The sequence below is a fragment of the Struthio camelus genome, chromosome 1 (genome assembly GCF_040807025.1).
Source record: "Struthio camelus isolate bStrCam1 chromosome 1, bStrCam1.hap1, whole genome shotgun sequence".
Lineage (NCBI taxonomy): Eukaryota > Metazoa > Chordata > Aves > Struthioniformes > Struthionidae > Struthio > Struthio camelus.
In genome coordinates, this window is record NC_090942.1 from 206910211 (window position 1) to 206932864 (window position 22654).

At 38.3% G+C, this 22654-nt stretch overlaps 1 protein-coding gene across 8 annotated transcripts in view; it reads right to left on the reverse strand.

Moving 5' to 3' along the window:
• Positions 1 to 1717: 1717 nt before the first annotated feature.
• GRIA4 (glutamate ionotropic receptor AMPA type subunit 4) overlaps positions 1718 to 22654 on the reverse strand; it is a 236462-nt gene continuing 215525 nt past the window's right edge. Inside the window, exons 14-17 of one of the 8 annotated variants that reach the window (XM_009678445.2) lie at positions 12246 to 12360; positions 9809 to 9943; positions 8265 to 8447; positions 2761 to 2846 (exon numbers count right to left, since the gene is read on the reverse strand). In XM_009678445.2, coding sequence (XP_009676740.1) covers positions 8313 to 8447; positions 9809 to 9943; positions 12246 to 12360 — 385 coding nt within the window. In that variant the 3' untranslated portion in view covers positions 2761 to 2846; positions 8265 to 8312. Of the gene's footprint in view, positions 2847 to 8264; positions 8448 to 9695; positions 9944 to 12245; positions 12361 to 19644; positions 19760 to 22654 lie in introns of those variants that run through there. The other 7 variants (XM_009678442.2, XM_009678443.2, XM_009678448.2 and 4 more) reach the window with 7 other exon arrangements.

Sequence of the window (22654 nt, forward strand, 5' to 3'; positions counted from 1 at the left end):
AAATCGGTTGACTGATCCCTTTCCAAATTGCAGTGATGTGCTATTTATGGATATAAAATAAATGTAATACATTAAAGCAACGGAGGAAGAGGTAGGGGGAGTAACACTGGAACACAGTGGAATATCTTAGGACATCACTGGAACTGATTCCCGTTCTTAGCTAAGAAAGGCTGAGGCTGAGCTCTTGGTAAAACAAATATAGAATAGAACAACGTAGACAGCATCCTTCACATTCAGTCTCCCACAGCGACTTGCTTTGTTCACCTAATCTGTTATCTTATGAAAACAAGACAAACCTTAACACAAAATAAAAAGTTGTTTTCTTAATTCAGATGTAAAAAGAAGCTTGACAGGAAGCTCATAGCCTTATTCAAACAGGAGAAAAAACAAACAAATCACCATTCTGGCCACAGAAACACAAACAATTCATAATAACTCATGAATGAGCTAAGCATGCTAGTGAAACAAAGATATAATGTAAGTTTAGTCATAGCCGTTCACTGCACTGTGATGGTGTCTTTTTCTCTAAGACCCCCGCACACTTCATAGTCATTACTTATGCCTTACGGGTAAGTCTCATTTTATTCTGACTTTCGCCTGCACCATCAAGGTCTATATAAGAACCAGTCAGCCTTATTCCATTTTATAGTCAGTGGAAAGATATAGGCTCTTTTTTAATATCATTCAGCTATTTGAGGTTTTAATGTTTAAATGTTTAAATGAGCTGATGAGCTCATTCAGTCCCTCACATAGACTATTTCTCTTTGCCAGCTATAAAGGTTGTCTAGAGTTTTTGAGGTAAGACATTAATATTATATTGTTGATACCTCAGTTGCAGACATCTACTATGTAGATGACTGTATTACAAAAGATGAATCTCACCTTGGTAGTGGTCTTTTTTTTTCTTTCCCTGAGCTGCAGATGTTGAGTGTTGGTCACTGTTAGGCAACATTAGGTTCTGCTCTGATCCTCCTATTTGTGAGGGTGGAGTCATGAGTAGCACGAGCCACAGAGGCTTAGAAGAAATGTAAGCCGTATTAAAACGACCTAGTGTAAGCCTGGCAAAATCATGAGGTCATCAGTAACTATGATTAATTCAGGTACAATCTGACTGGAATAGTCCAGGCTCTAAGATGGAGGAGCTGTTACACTGGTGGCAATGGTTTTGATTTGGAGACAAGTCTAGTGTCCAGTGTGGTAGGGAGGAATGGCCATCGCATCAGAAGAGAACTGCTGCAGCTTTCCACTTATAGCCATAACTGGTCTTGTAGCCATTTAGCTCTTGTTGAAGTGGTGCCTGCTAGACTTTTCTTGGAGATTCCCCGAAAGGCTGCATCATGAAAACCTAGATTGTCTGGGTTCCAAGAATACTACAGCTATCAAATCAGTTAAAAAGCCTATCACTGTTACTTTCCTGGTTCCCTACTATCACATCTCTCTAACTACTCAGCGAATAAACCCTATCACTGAATGCTTTCCTAACCTACTAGAGAAGAGCTTTAGTGATTATTAATAACATTCATAGTGAATAATAATAACAGTACCCTGAAGGATTAGAATCCCTTCTCTCTAAGGACTTCAAAGCACTTCAGAAATGTGCAGGAACTCAGGCAGTGTCAGATAAGGCCCTACGTTTTGTAGCAAGAAATTAACCACCTTATTCCATTTTCCAGGTGACATCCCTAGTGATTAGAAAACAACTCAAGCTCTGTCAATATTATAAGAACGTTTCTTGTTTTATTCTTTTTGGTGGGTACAAAAACCACAGTTTCTTACACAGAACAAGATTATAAATAATATCTATAACATGAGTGACCCGTAGTCTCTTTTGATTCTACACTGCAGACTGATGATGTACTCTAAACATTTTTCATTTTGTTTCTTGTAGTTAGACAGATGCAAATCTCTGGAACACGGAATGATGGAACAGAATGAAGGTAACAGCAAACAAGAGGATGACCAACAACTTTTATAAAAAAAAAAGTCTCTGAATTTTATTACAGTGATGGCATTTTATATCAATTATTGCAATGAATTGTTCCCTAAGATGGTTAGAAAAAAGAATTGTGTTGTCCTCTACCGAATTTACATCAGTTAAAAAGCAAGCATGTTTCAATATTCCTCTTTTTCAAAGAAAATGTAAATAATTTCTTTATTTTTTTCACAGGATTTACATATTTATTATTTTCTTATCACAGTTTAGTGACTCATTTCTACAGCTGAACAGCTGAATATTCTTCCATTTTATATATTGATGTTCTGGAGACACAGGTTAGCATGTTCATTGACTTCTATAGCTATTTTTCTGTCTTTGTCACGACAAAGACCAAAATGTTGTCCTTTCTGAGCATGTTCTTCACAGTTTAATGCGCTAAATTGGCAAGTCTTATTAGTTTTAAGTCCACTCAAGTGAAATTTGTTGCTGTTAATATACCCTTCCCAGCCCTCCCCCCAACAAAACTAAATTATGAATTTTCCTGATATAAAATCTGAGTTTGGGTTTCCGAGCTGAGCTCATGCACACATTGTTGCTGATGATGTCTGGCGCATTTAGACGTACTTCCCTTTCTCAGCCAAATTATTAGTTCATCAATGACACTCCCATGTCGTTACAGTCTGTGCTGTGTTTCCATCAGTCACCAACACAGTTTAATTAAGGCACTCAATTTTTTTTTTGGTTTTTATGGTAGGTCCGATGCAATTACAGCCAATCCTGAACTTTGTCTAATTGCAGTTCCAGTATGCATGGCCTTTGGGCAGTCGGGAGTCAATACACGGCCGTTTTCTCCTACGCTCCCCGTGATGGATAATCTGGCTTTGTTTCTTATGGCTTCAGAAAAGGTAAGCTAGGATCGAAGAAAAGGAGAAAAGAAGAAAGTGTTACAACATTTCTGTCCTTCCACAAACTGGAACACAACAAACACCAAAATACTGAATTTTAGACATCTGCATTTTTTCAAGTTAACATTAAAAATAATAATAATGTGTATAAATATATATATATATTATATAAAATACATAGATTGCATTTAAGTATAATAGGGGAAAAAAGCACTAGCAATTCTGAGGTTATATTTTATTAAAATTATATCCTTATTAATTAAATATAAAAGCCCAATTTGATCAGAAAATTAACAGAAGAGGGGATACCTTTATCTAAACTGCTTCAAACTACACTTAATATACAGTGAAATGAGAATCAAGACTTTTATGAAACTGAAAGCATTAATATCTGTAAATAAAGTCATGCACAGCTGTTTGTAGGTTTAGACCTTCAACTCAGTATTTTAAGAAAAAATATGACTAATGAAAGCTGCTTATAAATTGATATCCCAGCTGTCTTTCTGAAAATTCCATGGATTAAACCTAAAGAAATTATTATTTCTATTCACAATACATATATTTAATATCAGTAAATCAGTAAATCCCTCACATCTCATTTCATATATATTTTCCTATAATTAGGGAAGGTGAGAACTTCCAAAGGAAATGGAGTTTACTGAGAGAAAATACAATTTTCTGTAATTTTCTATATTATGTCCAAACTCTCCGCAAGAAGGTTTAAAGTTTTGCTACCTTAAAATCTTTTCCTTCAGGTAAATCAAAACAAAATACCTTGTTGGGAGACTGACTCAAGGAGAAGAATTTGGATTTGTAAAAAAAAAAAAAAAAAAAAGATTTATACTTATTCCTTCTGATTTTAGCCATCCAAAAATCAGTAATCTACCCTAAAAGAACTCTCATGCAATGATAGAAAAAAATCCAACATAATTAGCTTAGATTAAATTATTTCTAGATGGCTAAGACTGTGGAGATAACTCCCATTAGTTACAGCTAAGTTTAACATAAATCCAGTTTTCCTGAGCTCCTTTCCCATCTCATGAAAAGTATGGCCTGAATATAGCAGTATTCTCATTTTCCTTTTGTGACTGCACATCATAGTGAGATTTTCTCTCTGATCATTCACTGTCATGTCCCCATGGGTTCCATGAACGTGTTAACTCATGGGATCCTCATAAGTATGATATGTCAGCACAGATGTTAAGAGACTAGGGTCAACTAGCTGAGTAAGGGCACCTGCAAAATCAGTCATCCCAACTGCACTAGTTTGAAACAGTTTTCAAAGAGATTATTAATCAGTGGGGAGTTCTCATTTATAGCCAGTGGAAGCTATAGCCTATGCAACTAACGTAATTGGTGCACGGGGATGCAATCTTAAATACTGATTGGAAAAAGTGCGAGACAGAAGGGTGCATTCACATAGGAGCAAAGGGGTAACAGACATGATAAAATAATTTTATTTGCCTTTATTACTGATCTCTGTATTTCAATAAGAACTTTGTGCCTCCAAGCCCATTTTCTCCTTCTGAGTTAGCAGTGAAATCCTATGCTGGTGTTTGATAAAATAAATTTATTTTTATATTTGAGTGTTTGTATGTATAGATGAAGGAGGTTCCTTAAAACCCCCAAATGTTTCCAGTGCTTCTGAGTGCAGTTCTATGAATGAAAATGCACTGATGTAATTAAATATTGTATTACTATCATTAACTCCCTCAAAGAAGAGTCCTCCAAAATAAAGCTGCCTTACAAAATAGTAAAAACTTGGATATAAAAGATTCCGAATCAATTATCCTAAAAAACTCAGCCCTAATAAGCAGCCTAATTCAGGAAAAGGCCTCAGCATACAGAAGACATTATGGCATTCCCCTTAAGATGAAAAACTTGAGCCTTGCTAGTCATCAAATTGCAATGTCCAAGTCATCCTTTGAAAAGTTTCTCTGATGCCACAGTACTCTGTGGCAAGATCTGTTGCCAAAAGTTCTTTGACCTCATCCCGTAGCTAGATACAAAGAATGATATGTAGGCACTAAGACAGTGGGGACCTAAAGCCATACAGAGACTTCTGCTGAATATCAAAAACTTCCATTATATCCAGAAGCAAATATAAAACTGCACACGCAAAGCACAGATACAATAAAATGTGGTATAGCTCCCCAGACCCCATATCCAGAGTGCCATTGCAAATGTATTTTGAGGACTAGTGATTGCCAACTGAAGTGCACAAAATGTTTTTTGTCAATAGCAAGAAGAAGAAAAGTTTCTTCTGCCAGGAGGATTTGGGAAGAGTGAGAGTCTAAACCAAAGTTGGACTGCAGACTATGTTGGAAAAGGGAGGGCCTACTCCATGCTTGCTAAACTTTCCAGAAACCTGTCATTATGCATCAGGATCTCTCCATCACTTTAATCAGTCCTCTATTTATGACCATTCAAAGTTAGCCACTGGGAATGTGGGCTATGTGAGTTGTGCATAATTTGCTGGTTTTATAGCCTAATCTATATAGCTTTCTCTCCATTGACAAGGCACTCAGAACAAAAAGACAGAAGAAAGGGATCCACAAAAAGGAGCAAATGAGAATAATGAAAAATTTCTCAGCAGCCTTCTCTGGAATAAGAGAAAAAGCTACAACAAGGTAACTTCTTTCTTCTCACAGCAGAGATTAAGAACAGCTCAGCAGCTCAACACAGGAAATAACTGGAACAGTTAACAAAGCCAGTACAATCAGGTCAAATTTCTGTTTAGAATGATGCCATAAAGCAAGGCAACCAAAGAAGTTCCTGAGTTATATTTTAAACTGAGCTATAGGTAATAAACCAGGCCAATACTCTGCTTAATTGTGCTGTTACACTTTCAGCTTTATGATCTGGCTACAGAAACAGTTTCTGGAGAGGGAAAATTCTTTGTATTTACTGTGATAAAAGTAACAAGGGAAATTGTGAAAGTCTGTGTGCAGTAGTGTATGTATTTAATAGTGATAATATATTTTCAAATTTTTTCATTAGTTTTGACTGAATTAGTTGTTGTGTTAATCATGGAAAATACTGACTGTCCTACTCCAATTAAGGAAATAGTAATTTAGGACACTGATAACCTCAGCCTATATAATACACATCTCCCAGTCTACGTGGGTTTTTTTATTGCTCCGACTTCTCTATTAGCTGGGTCATATGGAAATATCTTTAGCACAAATATAGAAGGCAAACTTTAATTCATTTTGTCTGTGTTGATTATGAAACTGGAAATTAAAAAAGTCACAATAAGCGTGTTACACATTTTCTGTAGGATTTACCTTTGTTTGTAATTAATTTTGTAACTAACTAATAAGTTTTCATAATTTTGTAATTAATTTGGTTATTTATAAACAACAGCATAGAACGGGAGAACATGAGAAGGCAGTCGAACTTGCAGTGGGTGCATGAGCTCCATGGTGCACTGGCAGAGGCCTTGGAGACATGGTAGTAGTGAGTGGATGGACACTATGCAGCCACACCTGTGTTAATCCCGTAAAAAGCCTATGGTGTCACCTGATGTGAGGAATTCAATAGGGCTTTTCATGAGAGTAACTGGAGACAGGGACGTTAGGCTCTGCACCATTTTCAGGTTATCAGGTCAATTAGTGTGCTGAGAGTATAATACTGATATGCAAAAATGGAAAACTGCTTCTCAAGGGAAGAGGAAGGGACTGATTCCTCCCTAAGGCAAACTTCCTTCCTTTCCCGCTGCCTTCAATAGGTGTAATAGCTTGCCATTGCTTCTGAATGTCTTTGTCCCAAACATACAGACTAGTCCTAAATTTTCATTTGCTTTTGCATACACAGGTGAATTTCCCTGTGACAACTCACTTTTTACTTAAACTATTAAAACTATTTGGTATCAGCTTAAAAATCAGATCTGTGTCGCTTATTCATGCAGCTTAGAACTGCCAAGCATCTTTCCTTATTAGCAAATTCTACTCCTAATGCAATCCCTTTAACCCCTGGGCAAACAAACATATCAGAGATTTTGAAATGCATGAAATAGATAGATAGACATAGTTCTGACATGCAGAAATATATGTAAATAGTATTGGAGGCTCTGTTTCACTATCAACCGTAATTAAAATGTGTATGAACAGATGGCACAATCAGTCCGTACAAAGCAACTCACATACATAGGTAACCTTTCATTGCTTGCATGGCTAAAGAAGCCTAAGAATTGATAGGAGAGCATAACTTGACCTCAGCATAAGTTCATATGATGAAACTTCTCAGATGGGTGTTGTAGCAAATAAGCTAAGTAGCATGAGCAATTTTAGAACTCCATTAACATTTACGTTTGAAAAGTCAAATTTATTTCTTTTTTATTTTTTAAATGTCTGTACACTAAGATGTTTTTAAAAGGTTATTAGAGGTTTTCACTGACCTAAACATGAATTTTCAGTAAAATAAAATGTTCATATTGTCTCTAAATTTTTTCCTATAAAAATTCATCTCTGCATTGCAAAAAGTCCCTCAAAAATACAAACTTTAGAGAAAGGTGCTTATGCACTTTCCATAAAAAAACTGAACTCAATCAGCTCTAATTTTTAACCAAATAAAAAAGTAAGACTTAAATAAATTGTACAAGTATAATCATTGTTGCATTAGATTCATAGACCTGGCAAGGAACTCTGGGGGTCGTCTTGCCATGTCATATTTAGCTTGCTAAGCCAATTTGGGCCTGGTCAGTATTGGAATGAAAGCTTTGGGTTTTTTGGTCATTTTCTTATGTATACATTTTGGATGGATTCTGTTTTGTAAACTTGATAAGGAATGTGCTTTTTAGGGTTTTTACTGCTGAATTAAAAAATTAGTTTTCAATATTTCTTGAATTTGTTTTTAAAAAAGGATTTCAGTTGTATATTACAATTGAAGCTCCTTATTTTGCTATGTGCACCTTTGCTTCTTATTCTGGACTGGGGAACCTCTTAGTTATGAGCACCTCACGAAAGAGTTTCAGGGGAAAGATCTCTTCATTTGCCTTTTGCATAATTACTTGCACAGGTTTATTTCTTTTAAAGATTTTTGTTACTGATAGTCAGCAGTGAACTTTGGAGACTGTTTAATATCAGCATCTGAAAGTCCTGAGTTAATGAACATTGACCTATACTCTTAATGTCATCTTGACATCTACTTAGCTGTGTGGTCCATCAGCAAACTGATGACTGCTAGTATTCGGATATATTCTAGAGGTTTGGCCTTTTTCTTGCTTATTTATATGCCTCACATTTTCAGCAGTGAATGAAGTGCAGAGCTAAGATTTTCTACATGGGAAAATTAGGCTTCCTTCCATGTCATGACTTCCTGTATAAAAGGGAACAAAAGAAAACTACACACAGACAGTATGTTTGGGATAGTTTCCCGGTCAGCGTACACCAAGCCCCCACCCTCACCTCCGGAGAACCCACCTATTCCTTGCAGCGCTCCAGCTATCATGCTCAAACACCATTCTCTGTTCACTCTGTGTTTGTTCTGTACTGTAAGGTTCTGTATTGTACCGGCTGTGCCTTTAGTCTGTAAGCTCCTCGGGGCAGGGACCTGTTTTTTGTTTGGCACACTTCACCTATTGTACAGCGCCGTGTACTCCAGCGCTATATAAATAATAAATAAAAAATAATAATTGTATCTACAATTGTTTCCTCTTAAATTTTTTCTAGGTGGCAACGTAAAATTTCTGTTCTTCATTTGTTTTTCCTTAGTTTTTGTTTCTTACTTCTACTATAGGGAGGGCTCAGGGATCTCAAGAGAATATAGCTCAGACTTTTTGTTAAAAAAATGATGTATGGCGTTGTTAATGGCAAGGAAGAGGCAGTTCTACATTGCCAGCGCTAGGAGGTTAGAGTCCTAGCTGCATGCTCTGTTATAAAGCAGCTAGTGGAGTTTGGGAGCTACGTAAAAGTTACATTTAGAAACTCAGTTTGCTACTACGTGCGGTTTCCAAATGTCACAGTGTTGATTTGACTAATGATTAGTTAGCAAGATACTCACTGCATGGATGAAACAGTACATTAGTAAACCATCCCTGCACACCTATTCAAGGCTTCTACACAGGATGCCTCTCCGCAACATCAGCATTTCAGCCTCTGAAATCACTGCATGAACATCTAAAATATACTAGTCCTGAGCAAGGTAAGAGGGTATATTAGTCTAGTGGAAGCTGAGGATTATAATCAAAATCTTTTCACTGGTTAGACCTTTTTGTGGTTATTGTAGTGGACAAAGTTTGATCTGAAGCAGGGTACTGCGAAACAAATGCCACACATAATCAGCATAAAACATGTATCAAAGGGAGGGTGCAGGAACAGGGTGGGGAAGAAGGAGAGAAAGTAAAAAACATTTAGACCTCATGTTACCGTGCCCTGTCTTCTGTTAGTCTTAATTATGGTTCAGTGACACTACCTCTCCTAAATCTTCATTAGAGCAAAGTCCCAGTTAGGGCTAGCATGGAATAATAGATGATTATAGCAATTTATCACTATAAGAATGCAAATCATTAGGAAAACAGATTGGCCAATCAACTAAATAAACATTGGCCCTCTGAACACAACATTTTTGAGTACCTAAAATTTCAAATAGCTGTAATCTCCCAACTGATTCAACAAGACTGTGTTGTTAAAAAGTTATTTTTGTTAAAAATTCATTGCAATGCAGATGTCTATTAGCAACATAGAATAGTATAGTGTACATCTGCAGCCAAAAAAAACTGAACCGCTTTGCACTGAAGTTTTCCAAAATATAAAGCTCTGTTTAGAAGCAAGCATTACCACCACTGGACAAACGTCACAACACTGCGTTGCAAGATGCATCACCCACTCACTGTAGTAGGCCCTAAGTCCTACCCCTAAATTTTAATACTTTCGGTTCCATATACGTTGTAACCTTCTCTATAAGTTGCTAAATTCTGGGTACTCTGCGAGGAAGTTGGGTTAAAAGTCTGTGCACTCTTTGCCACCTTCATTCGTTTCGCCTCTGCCCTGGACTTGTAACAGAACTCTATCAAAGCCACCAGCATTGCCAAGCCCAAGCCTCCAACCAGAATGTAGAAGACTCCAGCAACGTTGCTGAGACTCAAGGCACTCGTCTTGTCCTGAGGAAACAGAAGCGACACAGTTAACCAAGGAAACAAAACACCCCAGGAGCACAAACTATGCATTAAACATCGGAAATAGAAATAAATAACAAAGTTTAAATGAAATTAAACGACAATCAATTACATACTTCTCAACAAATTGACCTATCTGGATCTGCGGAATATATTTTATTTTTTCCGGTCAACATAAAAGTATTATGAGTATGCTACCAGCATATCAGGATGTTATTTGCTTACTTACTAACGAGCTGCAAAATGTTACTTCTACTAAACAGAGAATTTAACAATGACATCTCTTCCTCTCTTTAACACTGATATGAAACTGCATTTACATAAAGCTCTTTAAAAGCTTTGGAATCCAGAAATCCATCTACATCAGACAAGGCTCTGCTTGATTTTTATTAAAACACAAATTTTACTTGTGGTAGCATTGCTGTTAATTTAAAAGATCCAGACTGACTTTCTGATACTTAAATAACAGGTGAAAATAATATGAGGCTTAAATTATTCCTTTGAACAAACACTTCCCCTGAAAGTGCACAGTGTACTATACATATCATGGTATATTTGCCTCTTAGCAATTAATGTATTTTGCTTCTATTTTATAATAGATATAGCTCTGGAACATGCCCATGGACTACTATGGCCGAGTACATTAAAAATAATACAACTAAAAATAACAATTTATTAAATCTGACACATTGTAATTTAGAAAACAGTAAGAACCTTCTTTAGTAAATTATTAAATATACAACATTTTATATATGATCACCTTTTCGGACTTACTGTAGTAAGTAACTATTCTACATTTCTCTACGCTTCACTGAATCACGTATTTTATGATTTGAAAACTATGTGCATTTTTAGCACAGTTCTCAAGGAACTCTTCGAGAATTGACTTCCATATACTACTACATTATGTGCCTTAAGATACTTATAAAACTTTATGCTTACGCAGACTACATAACTTCTACCTAAAGTAAGGAGAGTACTTAACTTCTGCTTGTAATCTGTATGAAATTTTAATTTATGATGAATGCTAAATATTTGGATGTTTAATTTAAAGATGCACTATTCACTGGGTAATCGGTAGATTAGCAAAGTAAAAATTCCCATGATTGGGAATATTGCTGTAGAGAGGTCTAAATTTGAACCCATGGTGTTGTGGGCTTATAGCCTGGGTTCTGCTTTATCTGTCTCTTTTCAGTTGGTTAAGAGCAGCCTGAGTATCTTGGAGGCGACCATTTTCCCCTAATGTTAATTACTAATGTCACGCTTGTGAACAAGGAAAAGGCAGAACTGAGAAAGACTGGATCTAACACGCCTAGTGGGTTGAAGCTTTCTCAGTTGTCATTTACAGGTACTCTGCCTGAGTGGGAACTGCAGTTCCTCTTGATGGATTTTCATTCCTTTTGCAAAACGACTTGCCAGCTAAAGTGAAACGTGTAGGGCGTGGAAGTTTATTTCCCACTTTAATTTTACCCTTTAGCCAGTAGAGTAACTCTTAGAACAAGTAGGGAGCAATCAGTCACTGCCTGTCGTGCTTTCCTTTTAGCTCCGGACAACACAAATTGGCACGGAGACAGAGGCACTACGAAGAAATTGCAGACGTCCAGAATATAAGGCTGGCACTAACTGTAGTGCTTCTGAGTGATCAGAAAAATACTTCTGACATGTTTGTCCTCAGGAGAAATGGAGAAGGTTCCTCTCCCTGAAGCTATGAGGATTACAGTCTGGGAATCATCTCAGGTTAAATACTGGAAGCTATAAAAAGCCAATAATTATTGAAGCCTTTCACTTCAAAGTTCAACTTAATTCTTCCCTTGCTCCTGAAGGAGACAGGGACCTTCCTAATGGGATTCAGGCATAGTTACCCTGGGCATAGTGGTGAAAGGAAATTCTTTCTATTAGAGTTTCTCCCTTTCAGAAAAAATACTGAGGCAGGCCATCTCCTAAAGGAGAAGGCATGATGGGGAATGCACACCTCACCTAGAGAGGGAGAAACCAGCTCACCTACCTTGCCTTGCCCAAAACAGAACAACCGCCTTCTGCAGATGCCCTGAGCAAGTAGGATGATGGGAGGTGATTTATGATGACTTATATTACTGAAATCTTTAAAAACAAATAGTGCTTCTTTAAATTAAAGGGTGACCCCATCAACGTTTAAGGCAAGATGGGTTGAGGCCGATTCACTCTGTGAGTATCTACAGCTGCTTATTTTATTTCCATGTTATTTTGTTTATTACTCCCTCTACTGCTTTGTGAACACGATAGTAGGTCCCGAACTGCAGCGACTGACCTTACTTCCAGAGTCCTTGGGTCCACATTCACCTTTATCGTACCACCATTTGTTTTTCAGCTTGTCTAAGACGCCTGCCTCACTGAGTTTCAAAACGGCAAGGTTTACAGGAGTTCTTCACGTGGAAAATAACATAAATAACATTATATATGTTATTTTATGTTATTCAAGTAAAACTACATAGAATCGCATTGCAAAGTGACAGAGCAGAGGCCACAGTGGGTGCTATGTCATGTACTGTTGGCCCAGGTTTAGAGACAGACATATGACCGGGACCTGCTCCATCGCTTTAGGTAACAGGCACATACTGCTGGGGAAGATTTGTAAATAAATAGTATGCAATTACTGTGAACCCAAAACTATTGGCTTAGACACATTAAAATCATGCTCTTCAGAGACACACATAATGCAACCAGATATGTGACTTAGAAAACATACTCACTTGTGTTCCTTGACTTGGCTATAGCTATTTCATTTACTGCCCTCAAAATTATACTGGCAAGAGAAACGAGCTGCTTCATGCAGTTTGCTGACTATAACCAAATGGCACAAATCTATAATCACCTATCGTGCAGAACACCCACTGATGTCAGTAGATCTGCGTGCAGAGAACTTACGGAGAGGTGTAATGCCCTTATTCTCAGCTAAGAAGAACATGACAGTCAATATTTTATTTTCATTTCCAGTTTCAACATTGTCTTCAAATTCAAAGTCTTTCTTTAAATCTCACTTATTCAGATAAGTCTTGCAGATGTCCCAGACTGGCAATAAATTATTACTTGGAATATCTTCTCTTATTTGTGGTATTTGCTCTGGACAATGCAATTGAGTTTAATATTGAGGTGAAAACTAATATTATGCCTCAAAGTCATGAATTTCTATGGGTTTACACTGAAGTTACTTAAACTCAATGAATAATCTCAGACTATTATGATAACACCCCACTTCATGCAGTTGTAGCTGTTCACTTCATGCAGTTATAGCTGTTCACTTCATGCAGTTGTAGCTGTTTTATTTTCTAAAAAAACTATGGAAAGATTAAAGGACCTTTTCTATGTATTTTCTACTTCAAATCATTGACTGTCAAATTCTTAAAATGATATGTATATAAATATGTATTTATGTGCAGGTGTGCATGAAAATACAATATATATCAGAGAAGGCGATAGGAAACAGCAACGGTATGTGATAGACAGGTTTCTGGTGACATCATACGACACAGAAATTGAGCTTGTATATGCCACCAGATTCCTGTGATAAAATTAATATCTCATAATACACTAATCCATACATTGCTAAAATGTTAGCTCATGAAATCAAGGCTTAAAATAAAAGATAAATAAACAAAGCAGTGCAAAAAATAATTGGTGCAGTGTAACTGACTGAAATTACTAAAACAATTATTATGAAAGAGAACAAGGGGCTTGCAGTTATGAATTTGAACTGATTTCACTGGAAATAAGTGTATTTGTGCATATAAATTTAATATACATACAAACTTCCCCCCCCCCCCCCCCCCCCCCCATAACCTTATATCCTACTATTAGCTTTAGGGATCCTGACTTCTAACACTTTCTGATTACTCTTTCTATATATACATAAAGGGTGGGATTCACCTCACCACAGTTTTCCCATGCAAAAGTTATGCTCCAAGCTTTGATTATCTGTCCAGGCTTCCCCACAGTTAACAGGAAGAGATAGGTACCTCCAAAAGTTGATTTTAGATACCAATATTAAGAAAGGATAAATCACACCCTAGCGATGTCTGTCTCTTCCTTTACTACTGAGGAAGCCTAGGTGTCATGCCCAAATCACAGTTTTTGACAGCTACAGTTGGATGAGAGGATTCCTAGTTACTCTCAAGTGATCCCTGTAAATATAGAAAATGCTTCATCCACTTTCCAAACCCCACACATTGTATTCATATGGAATATGCTGCTTCTAGCACAGAAAATGCCTGTTTCTTGATCTTTTCCAGTATTTAAACTTACATTTTGTCTTCAGACTTCCTGGCCAGGTTGTGCAGGTTGAAAGTGGAATAAGAGAGTCAGTCCCATAGCTGTGAAATTAGTGGGTAGCAGTTTGGGATGCTGGCAAGTTGCCTGCCAATATGATCTTCTGTTTGCTTCTAGTACAAGTGTGAAATAATTAACATTATTTGGACAGTCATCATCTGTAACAAGTCATGAATTTGAATAGTACCACATCTCCTACTCCCAGCAGTATAGCAGAACTGGTTATGAGCAAGAAAAGGGACATCCAGGTACTGTTCTCACATAAAAAATGAGAAGTCTGTGGAGTTGTTCCAGATTAAATCGATTGAAGTGATGTGATCATTAGGACTCTATATGAACTACCAAAAATAGCAGCAAGCTGGGGCAAGTCAGGAAACATATCTCCCACTCTTTTGCTTGATATTTGAGCACAAAGAGAATTCAGCTATATAAAGCCCGATATGAGTGGGAATTTTTTCTTCTTTGCTGCTGCAGTTCTTTTAATGCAATCCTTTCTGCGTTCTCTCTGAGAAGAAGCTCTCAAGGTTTCCTTCGGGAAAAGCAACCAATTTCACACCTGAAGTTGCAAAACTATCTTCAACATATAACTGACCGCACTGGCAGTGGCCAGCATAGATGAGACAGTTAACGCTCTTCACTGAAATACAGTCAGTGATGTGTCAGAGGCCACAGTCCCTTGTTTCTCTGCTTTACTTTTTTTGCTGAAACCTGTCCTGAATCAATGCCCTGCACAAGCTAAGGGAAACATGCCCTCTGCCTCTGAGGCTTTTGTGATGAGACATGAGGTATCCTTTTCATTTCCAGTCATACATTCCTATCTGTCATTAGGGAAAGGCACTTTAAGCTAAATGTAAAACTACTCTATGCTTTCAAAACAGTATTTTCACCCCATTTTAAATCATCCAGGTGTGGTGGGGTACATATGCATTCAAACTAATAAGAGGAATCCAGACTGAGGGGCTACGGAGCTGAAAAACAACATTTTAGCTTGCACTTTTCAGAATAGCAACATATACACCTATGTTTGCAATGACAAGAAATGATTACAGGTATAGTGAGGCTATATTAAGTGTATTTTAGGCTTTTTGTTTGTTTGTTTTTAAATTTCAGTAGGAGATTTTCAACAGTTCCTGTGGGAACGGAACGTCCAAATTACCTCAGCTTGCAGTGCAAGTTGCTTATCGAGGCTCCTTTCCTTTCTTTAAAAATCTCTTCTTCAAACAGCCGTCATTTTGACCATGCCTGTCAGAAACTCAGAGACTACAACCTATTTCTACACTGCTATACAATTGGTTGATAAATAGTCCTACTAACACTAAAGGGAGCAGGAATTATAAAAATAAATATGGTCTGCTGAATGTGATACATACATGGGATAAATCTTGCATCTAGAATTAAATTTCCCATTAAGTTTCCCATCAAAATGACAATACAGACTTTTTCTTCAGTTGTTGACTGATTCCTGTATTACTAATGCTCAGCTAAATCTTCAGTTAGAATAAATTGGCAGAGTTCATGAAAATCGGCGTACTTGTTCCAATGTAGAGCTGCTGAGAATCTGCCTTGTTCTATATATGCAGGATGCATATGCTTCTGATTCACGTAAGGATGATGTAAGAAAAATGCTAACTAAAATTGCCATTAATATATGGAGAAGAATTTGTCCCATGCAGCCACAATGCAAAAATGCTGTGTGACATAGCATAGGAGATCGCATTCTTCCACTGAACAGGAGTAGGGACCTGTCTTGAAGTCAGCGGTGGCGCAGCCTGATCCGGGCTCAGGGATAGTGCCTTTCTATCTGCTCATCATGCTATCAGCCCTTCTACTTCCGCTTTAGGCTTCTTGCTGTTTTCTTCCTATCCTGTCTGCAATCACTTGTGGTTGGAAGGGCTTGTTTTTAAAACCCTAAGGCTAGGTCTTGTGCCAGCAACATCAAGGAAATCACAGTGCCTTGAAACTGCATTAATGAAATTCTCTATTGGTTGTGTACAGGACAATGAATGGGAGTGATAGCATTTAAATTATAATACCGAGTGATTCCGAAACCAATACAGAATTTTAGTAGATAGGGGTTTTAAAAATGCAGTCATGACTATGCTTTAGGAGCATTTTCATTATCTGCTCGTGGCCAGGCCATTAATTAAGTGTAAGGTCAGTCTCATCCGCTGAATTAAAAACAAGGAACTCTGTGTTCTCCTGAGGGCTGCCAGCAGAACTTGAAGGACTGCTTCATCAGTACAACCTCTTGTTAACTCACAGTTTTATAAAAGCAACGGAATATAATGGCAGAGGCTGTCTTTCAATACCTTTAGATACATCCCATGAAATGATGACAGTATACAGTTAAGATCTAAAGTAATACTTTCAAAAGCACTCAAATAACTTAGAGACCTCAGTTTTACTGTCAAACATAACTTAATTGTTGAGGCCGCTAAACCACAGGGGGAGTCAGCGTCAGCTATGTAGGATAATACAGTCTTCCTGAGGGGAAGTGGTAACTGCTGTTCACACAAGGTAGCTCTGTGAATTGTTTTTCTAAACTCTGGAAGATATTTCCTTAAAGTAGATGGAATAAATGTAAAGGGGGAGGCTAGAGATGACCTTTTAAGAGCAAAGCATGGAGGCAGGAGAAATCGTGTTTGTTATGAAGTGATACAAACCTTTGGAGAACTGTTGAGCTCTCATGAAACCCACTGATTACTGTAGTCCTCTGCATGGTCATGTAGAGTTATTCTGGGCCTAGAATGTCATATACTGACTAGCGAACTCAGATAGTAACAGCACAGTCGATCAGTTAGGTTTCAGGTGCTGTATTTCTTTTAGGAGAAGGGAGATGTTCTTACTCATTACAATAGGATGCACTGTAATTCAGACCAGAGCTGCTAATAAAGTTCAGGCTTTGTTCTTTTTAAATTCTTACCAATAAAAAGGAATATTAGTTAGACACGTTTAAGAGTTTAGTTCAGGACCTGCTGACAGCTGTGAGGTTTACAATGACAGTGCATTTCTCTAACCATCATTTAATAGCCTAAAAATTTTAAACATTTAGAGCTCCACTGACTGAATAGAAAAGGGTCTTAATGACTTCAGTTGATCAGATCCTACAAGATTGTTCCTGAACAAGGAAATGGATTTTGTAGATGATAAATGGCAAACTAACACTTTGAGGAGTCAGAATAGGTGTAGCTTGAAAACAACAGAAACAGATGTTGCAGCAAATCGTGAAGTACAGTAACATCTGCTCATCTCCATAATGTGACTGGTCCTATGAGTATGGCAGTGCAGCCACATAATAGATGTGAGGCTTTCCAGAAGCACTGGGCTTCCTACCTACATATGCTGTGCGCAAGTACTTCCTACTCAATCATGTATGCCCGGGAAAGAGTGTGGCAAGAACAGGCCTGAGGTCAGATAAATCATCCTGGCAGGCTGTGTATAATCCTAGGACCACAGGCTGAGCTCCTCCATGCTCCCTATCCTTTACCAACAGTCCCTTGCCACCATATTTTCTACGACAACCTGAACTCCTGCCTATGTCACCTTTCTTGCATTTGTATTGGCAATGTGTTCCCATCTTCCTCCTGCATTCACCGCACATTCAGACCCTTCCTGTTTCTCCATGGCCTGTATTCCTTGCCTTTCTTTTCTGTGTTTTTTCCCCAAGTTCTTCTTCTGCCCCCCAAGTTCTTCTTCTGTCACCATCAGACCAAACGAGCTCCTGCAGTGCCTTCTAGACATCTTCCCTGTTATACCTGGTGAAGGCCTGCCCTTCCCTCTCCCTTGCTGCTCCTCGCTTGTTCCTTTGTGACTCAAATCATCAGTGGTTGGTAATCTCAGATAGTCAGTTAAAAGCATCCTTAGTTTGCTACCTAGCTTTTATCTCACATTTCATAAGCAGTAGGTTTGTGATGGGTATATTTTAAGAAAATGGAGATATTTTAATGATGTGACACCCTGCCTATGACTTTTTTTAAGATTAAATAAACAACTCCTCCCCTCCAATGAAAAATTTCAGGCTTGGGTAGAGCATATAGAAGTATAAACATGGGATTTTTTTGGTTCACATGTCAACTTTGTTATGAGAAGTTGGCATCCGCTCCACTTGTAGGTAAGTGCAATTAAGTTTCATGTGCATGTGCACTTTGGAAGACAAAACAGAGACCATTTTTGAAACTGTGACTGCTGGCCAGCAGAGCAGTGGGGAAAAATAGGTAGAGCGGTAGGATCAAAGGCAAAGTGTAGAGGATTAGGACAGCAGTTCTGGGTGAGTGCAGAACAGCCCAAGGGACGGTCCCTGAGGCTAGGACACAGCATGAAAGACCAGGAGGACTAAATAAGGAGTGAAAACAGTACAAAAAATATATGTAGGCAACTGTAAAGAGAGCTACATAAACTGTGAATGCCAAATCAGTCAAATTTAATTACCTCTATCTGACTAGCTCTGTACCTGCAGTTACCTGCGCACTATTCTCATATATACTGTTCACACACAAGCACATAAATATATATCAAAACATGCTGCCTGGCACTGAAAAGGCACTTTCAATATCTTAATCCTCCCTCGCTTCCACATCTTCCGCATCTTTACTTCTTTTCAGCACAAAGTAGTTTCCCAAAAGGAAACTGTTATGAGGCAAGGAGGTAGTGGCACTGGTCACTTGGGAGAACTGGAAATGAGGGAAGACTAACAAGCCATTGTCACCTCAGTCTAAAATTTAGAGGTGGTATCATGTCTGTGAATGCCACGGCAGAGGAGGATGAAAGTTCTGGATAATTTCTGTCTGGTAAGTTCTGGTAAGTTCTGCTTAGGAAACACTAATGGATTTCAATTTCTGGGTAAGACACCATACAATTTCAGTGTGAAAATATTTTAGCTGAAATTTCCTCTCCTATGTTGGCTACTCAGGTGAATACCACAATTTCTACCCATATTGTTGGCATCACTAGTGAATCCCTAAACCTGGACCATGTCCTGCATTATTGCACGAAGAAGCCAAGCTGATTTGCAACCCTCTCCTTTAATGTCACTGAAAAATTACTTTCGGTTGTACAATATAGTAGAAAATTGAGTTGGTATTTCCTCCTGAAGATTTCAAGCTGCTTGTTCACAAGAGCAAGCTTTGAAGAGGCTTCAGGGGATGTAGATTCCTGAGAGCTGGCAACAGATCTCATAGCAGAGACTATTTACGAGTTCCCCTTGGGAAGCTTAAAAAAATGCAAATATTTTTGCTTTGACAGTAATTGCATACACCTAGATTTTGAGTGCAGATACCAGCAGTGCTGTGATACTGGTGAGGCTGCTCCATTGCAGGTAAAACCCCAGCAGATGCACCAATTACTTTACATACTGTTTACCCGCTTTTGGTGACATTGAGGCTAACCTTGGAGTCACCTCCCCCGCTGCCACATTCTCCTTTGTCGTACCACCATTTGTTTTTCAATTTGTCCAAGAGGCCTTGTTCATTCAGTTTTAAAACTGCGAGGTTAACAGCATTTCTTGAAACGATAAAACATATTTTGTAAGAAACTGCACAGCTGTTAAGATGTTAGAAGGAATGAGGACTTAAGCTGTTTATAAGCTTGATCCACATACTAAATAAACCTCTCATTTTCATATGTTAAAGCCCTTGCCATTACAAATAACTTTGGTTACTTTCAAACGTGAAAAATTCATTTCTAACATACAAATGACTTCTAGAATGGCTTGGCTTTTTAGGAAGAAAATGTGATTCTATCAACCAACCAAAACAATCTTTGTAAAATTATGATAAAATTCTGACTGGCATTATACATGAATTACACAGATTTGTTTTAATCTAAATTTAGAATATCCATTCAGTGTGAGGCTACATTAATTTTTCAAATATACTGGAAAATATATCCCTACGTATAAGGAGGCAAAATCCAGATGACCTATATTAGACACTGCTAGTCTCTGCAAACAGTCAGAGTGATCCAACATAAGCTATGGACTTAGGCTCCAAAAACAGGCAGCACAAACAGCTCACACTTTCACTAGGATGCTATCTGGAGCCAGTCAACAGGAATCGAGGAACAAAGAGGTGCCTGAACTCCCTCCATATGTCTGGGATGCAGTGTCGAGAGAAGGAGTCCCATTCCTCTTGCACAGTAGTTCAGTGGCTTAGCTGGAATGCAAGACCTGGGTTTTAGCTTAGTCCCAGTATCCTGGGAAGGTGTCCTGTCTCCTAGATTGAAGGGTACCCATAGTGAGGGAGAGGAAGGTGAAAGATGGAGACAATCTCTTTTGGGAAACTTGGGCAAAGCCAAGCAGAAGCTGAGGCCCCAGGAAGCCCAACTCCAGTTCGTTCGCTGGGTGCTGAGATACGAGTGAGTAGCTGGGAGGTGCTGATAACTTCTCCCTGGAGGTTTTATACATTTTATGTTAACACTGGATTAAAGAAAAATCTTACATTTCTAGCTGCACGGAGGTCTAAGCACAGCAGACTGAATGGGTGTACATGCACACACAGAGTCCTGTATCTCACGGTTAGTGCACTTTTTTCGGAACAAACGTCAACTTGGGTCTCTCCAGGCAGACGTGGGTTTTGAATCCTTGCTGATGCCTAGGCTAAGCTGAGAATCATCACTTCTACATGAGCTCAAGGCTGTCAGGGCTGTAATAAATCTCAGGCAAGAAAGTGGCACACCTGGTCCTAGGATGGGGCTTCTTCAGAGATTTTCATTTGGATGTAGAGAGCTTTAAGGCTGGCTGGCAGAGGTTAGACAGTGCAGATCACTATCCAAACCCAAATGTAAGACATGGATTCACGTTAGGAACTACGGTCACTATATGTCATTTTAAAATTGGTTAATAACTAATCTGTCAAGGCACTTATGCAGCCTTTATCATTTTCTGAGGAAGCTTTGCACTTGTTTAAGAGTACAACTTCCTGTCTTACTACTAACAAGCCTTACAAATTCAAGTCACATACACTAATGCCACCTACATCAACATTTATTCATAATAAAAACCATTTCTATTTTTTTTGGTCTATGCTCAAAGGTCCCTGGTGTGCCTACCAGAGGTGTACACTGCTTTCTGGGGGCATCTACCCAGGCTTGCCCTTGGAGATGGAGAGGGATGTGGAGCAATAACATCATATTTTTAAGGCACCATTCATCTCCGACAGGAGAGAAGTATCTGTGATGTCCTACTGCTCTTGAGTGAAAACACGAGGCTGAGAAAGATGGGGTTTCTCTCTCTGAATTTGATTAACGCTGTCAAAATCTGTCTATTGGGGCTGCGTAGGACTGGGCAAGACCTATGTCTGTTAAAAGCATTTTCACCTCATTAATTATGAGAGGATGCGGTGCCCTCAAAGGCAGTTGGAGAAGGTTGGAGGGAAGAGAGATTCTCCGTTGATAGGGCTCTGGCAGATCTTACAGTGCCAGAAGTCACAGATCTTGTGATTCACCCTCTCTAGAGGTCACTGGATCCTGGAGGGTCCTTTCCAATATTTAGAATGGAAATTTTTCTCTCACTCACTAGGAAAAGGATATTCTGGGCAGATAAGTATAGCCAACTACATATCATAACTTTTGGAGTGCTCCTTCCAACACAGAGATGCATTAACTGTGTTTATGGGCCAAGTGTCAGCTTTAGGATATACCATCGTCTGGTAACAGCTTTTCAGCTGCTGGAACTTAAACAAGTCTTTGCTGGCTGGTCATGAAGTTTGGAAACTGTTTCTACGTAGAACTGACCTCACCTAGCTTCACTGTAGTTACGTTGATATCAGATTTTCAATACAGATAATGTAATTGCTTGTCTCTCTCTGAAACTGAAAATGAGAACTGTATGCTTTAGTGGGAGTGATAACAGATTGCTCTTCATGGATAAAGCTTTAAGAGGAATTTGCCAGCCAGGCTGACAAATGTAATTTTATATAAGTGCTCTAATTATGGTTCACACTTCAGATGGAGAGGAGAAATAGCAAAATTGCAAAGAAATTGTTCATTTTTCCCTTTTCTTCTCAGAAACAATTGCTTTTGAACCAGACATGCTAACTACAGAATTTTCCTAATCAGCTTTTCGTTTCAGAGACTATGCTTTTGGCCTGTTTGCCTCATTCATGAATTCCATTGTGCGACCAGCTTTGCCTCTTTACAGCCAAAGTTTCCAGCATACTAAATGAATATATACCTGATATGACTGAGCAAGGACTTTGAGACTGAGCCATAAATGAAGGATGATCCCAGAAACCCTATTTCTTTGACATTGATCAATATTATTTATTTTGAAAGTATCTAAACTATACAGCTTGAGCCTGCTGTCTACAAAGTCAATAATAAAACTCTTGTTTCTTTCAACAGGAACCAGAGCGAGGTCTAACTTAATGCTACTGTGTGCACTCATCACACTCATCACAC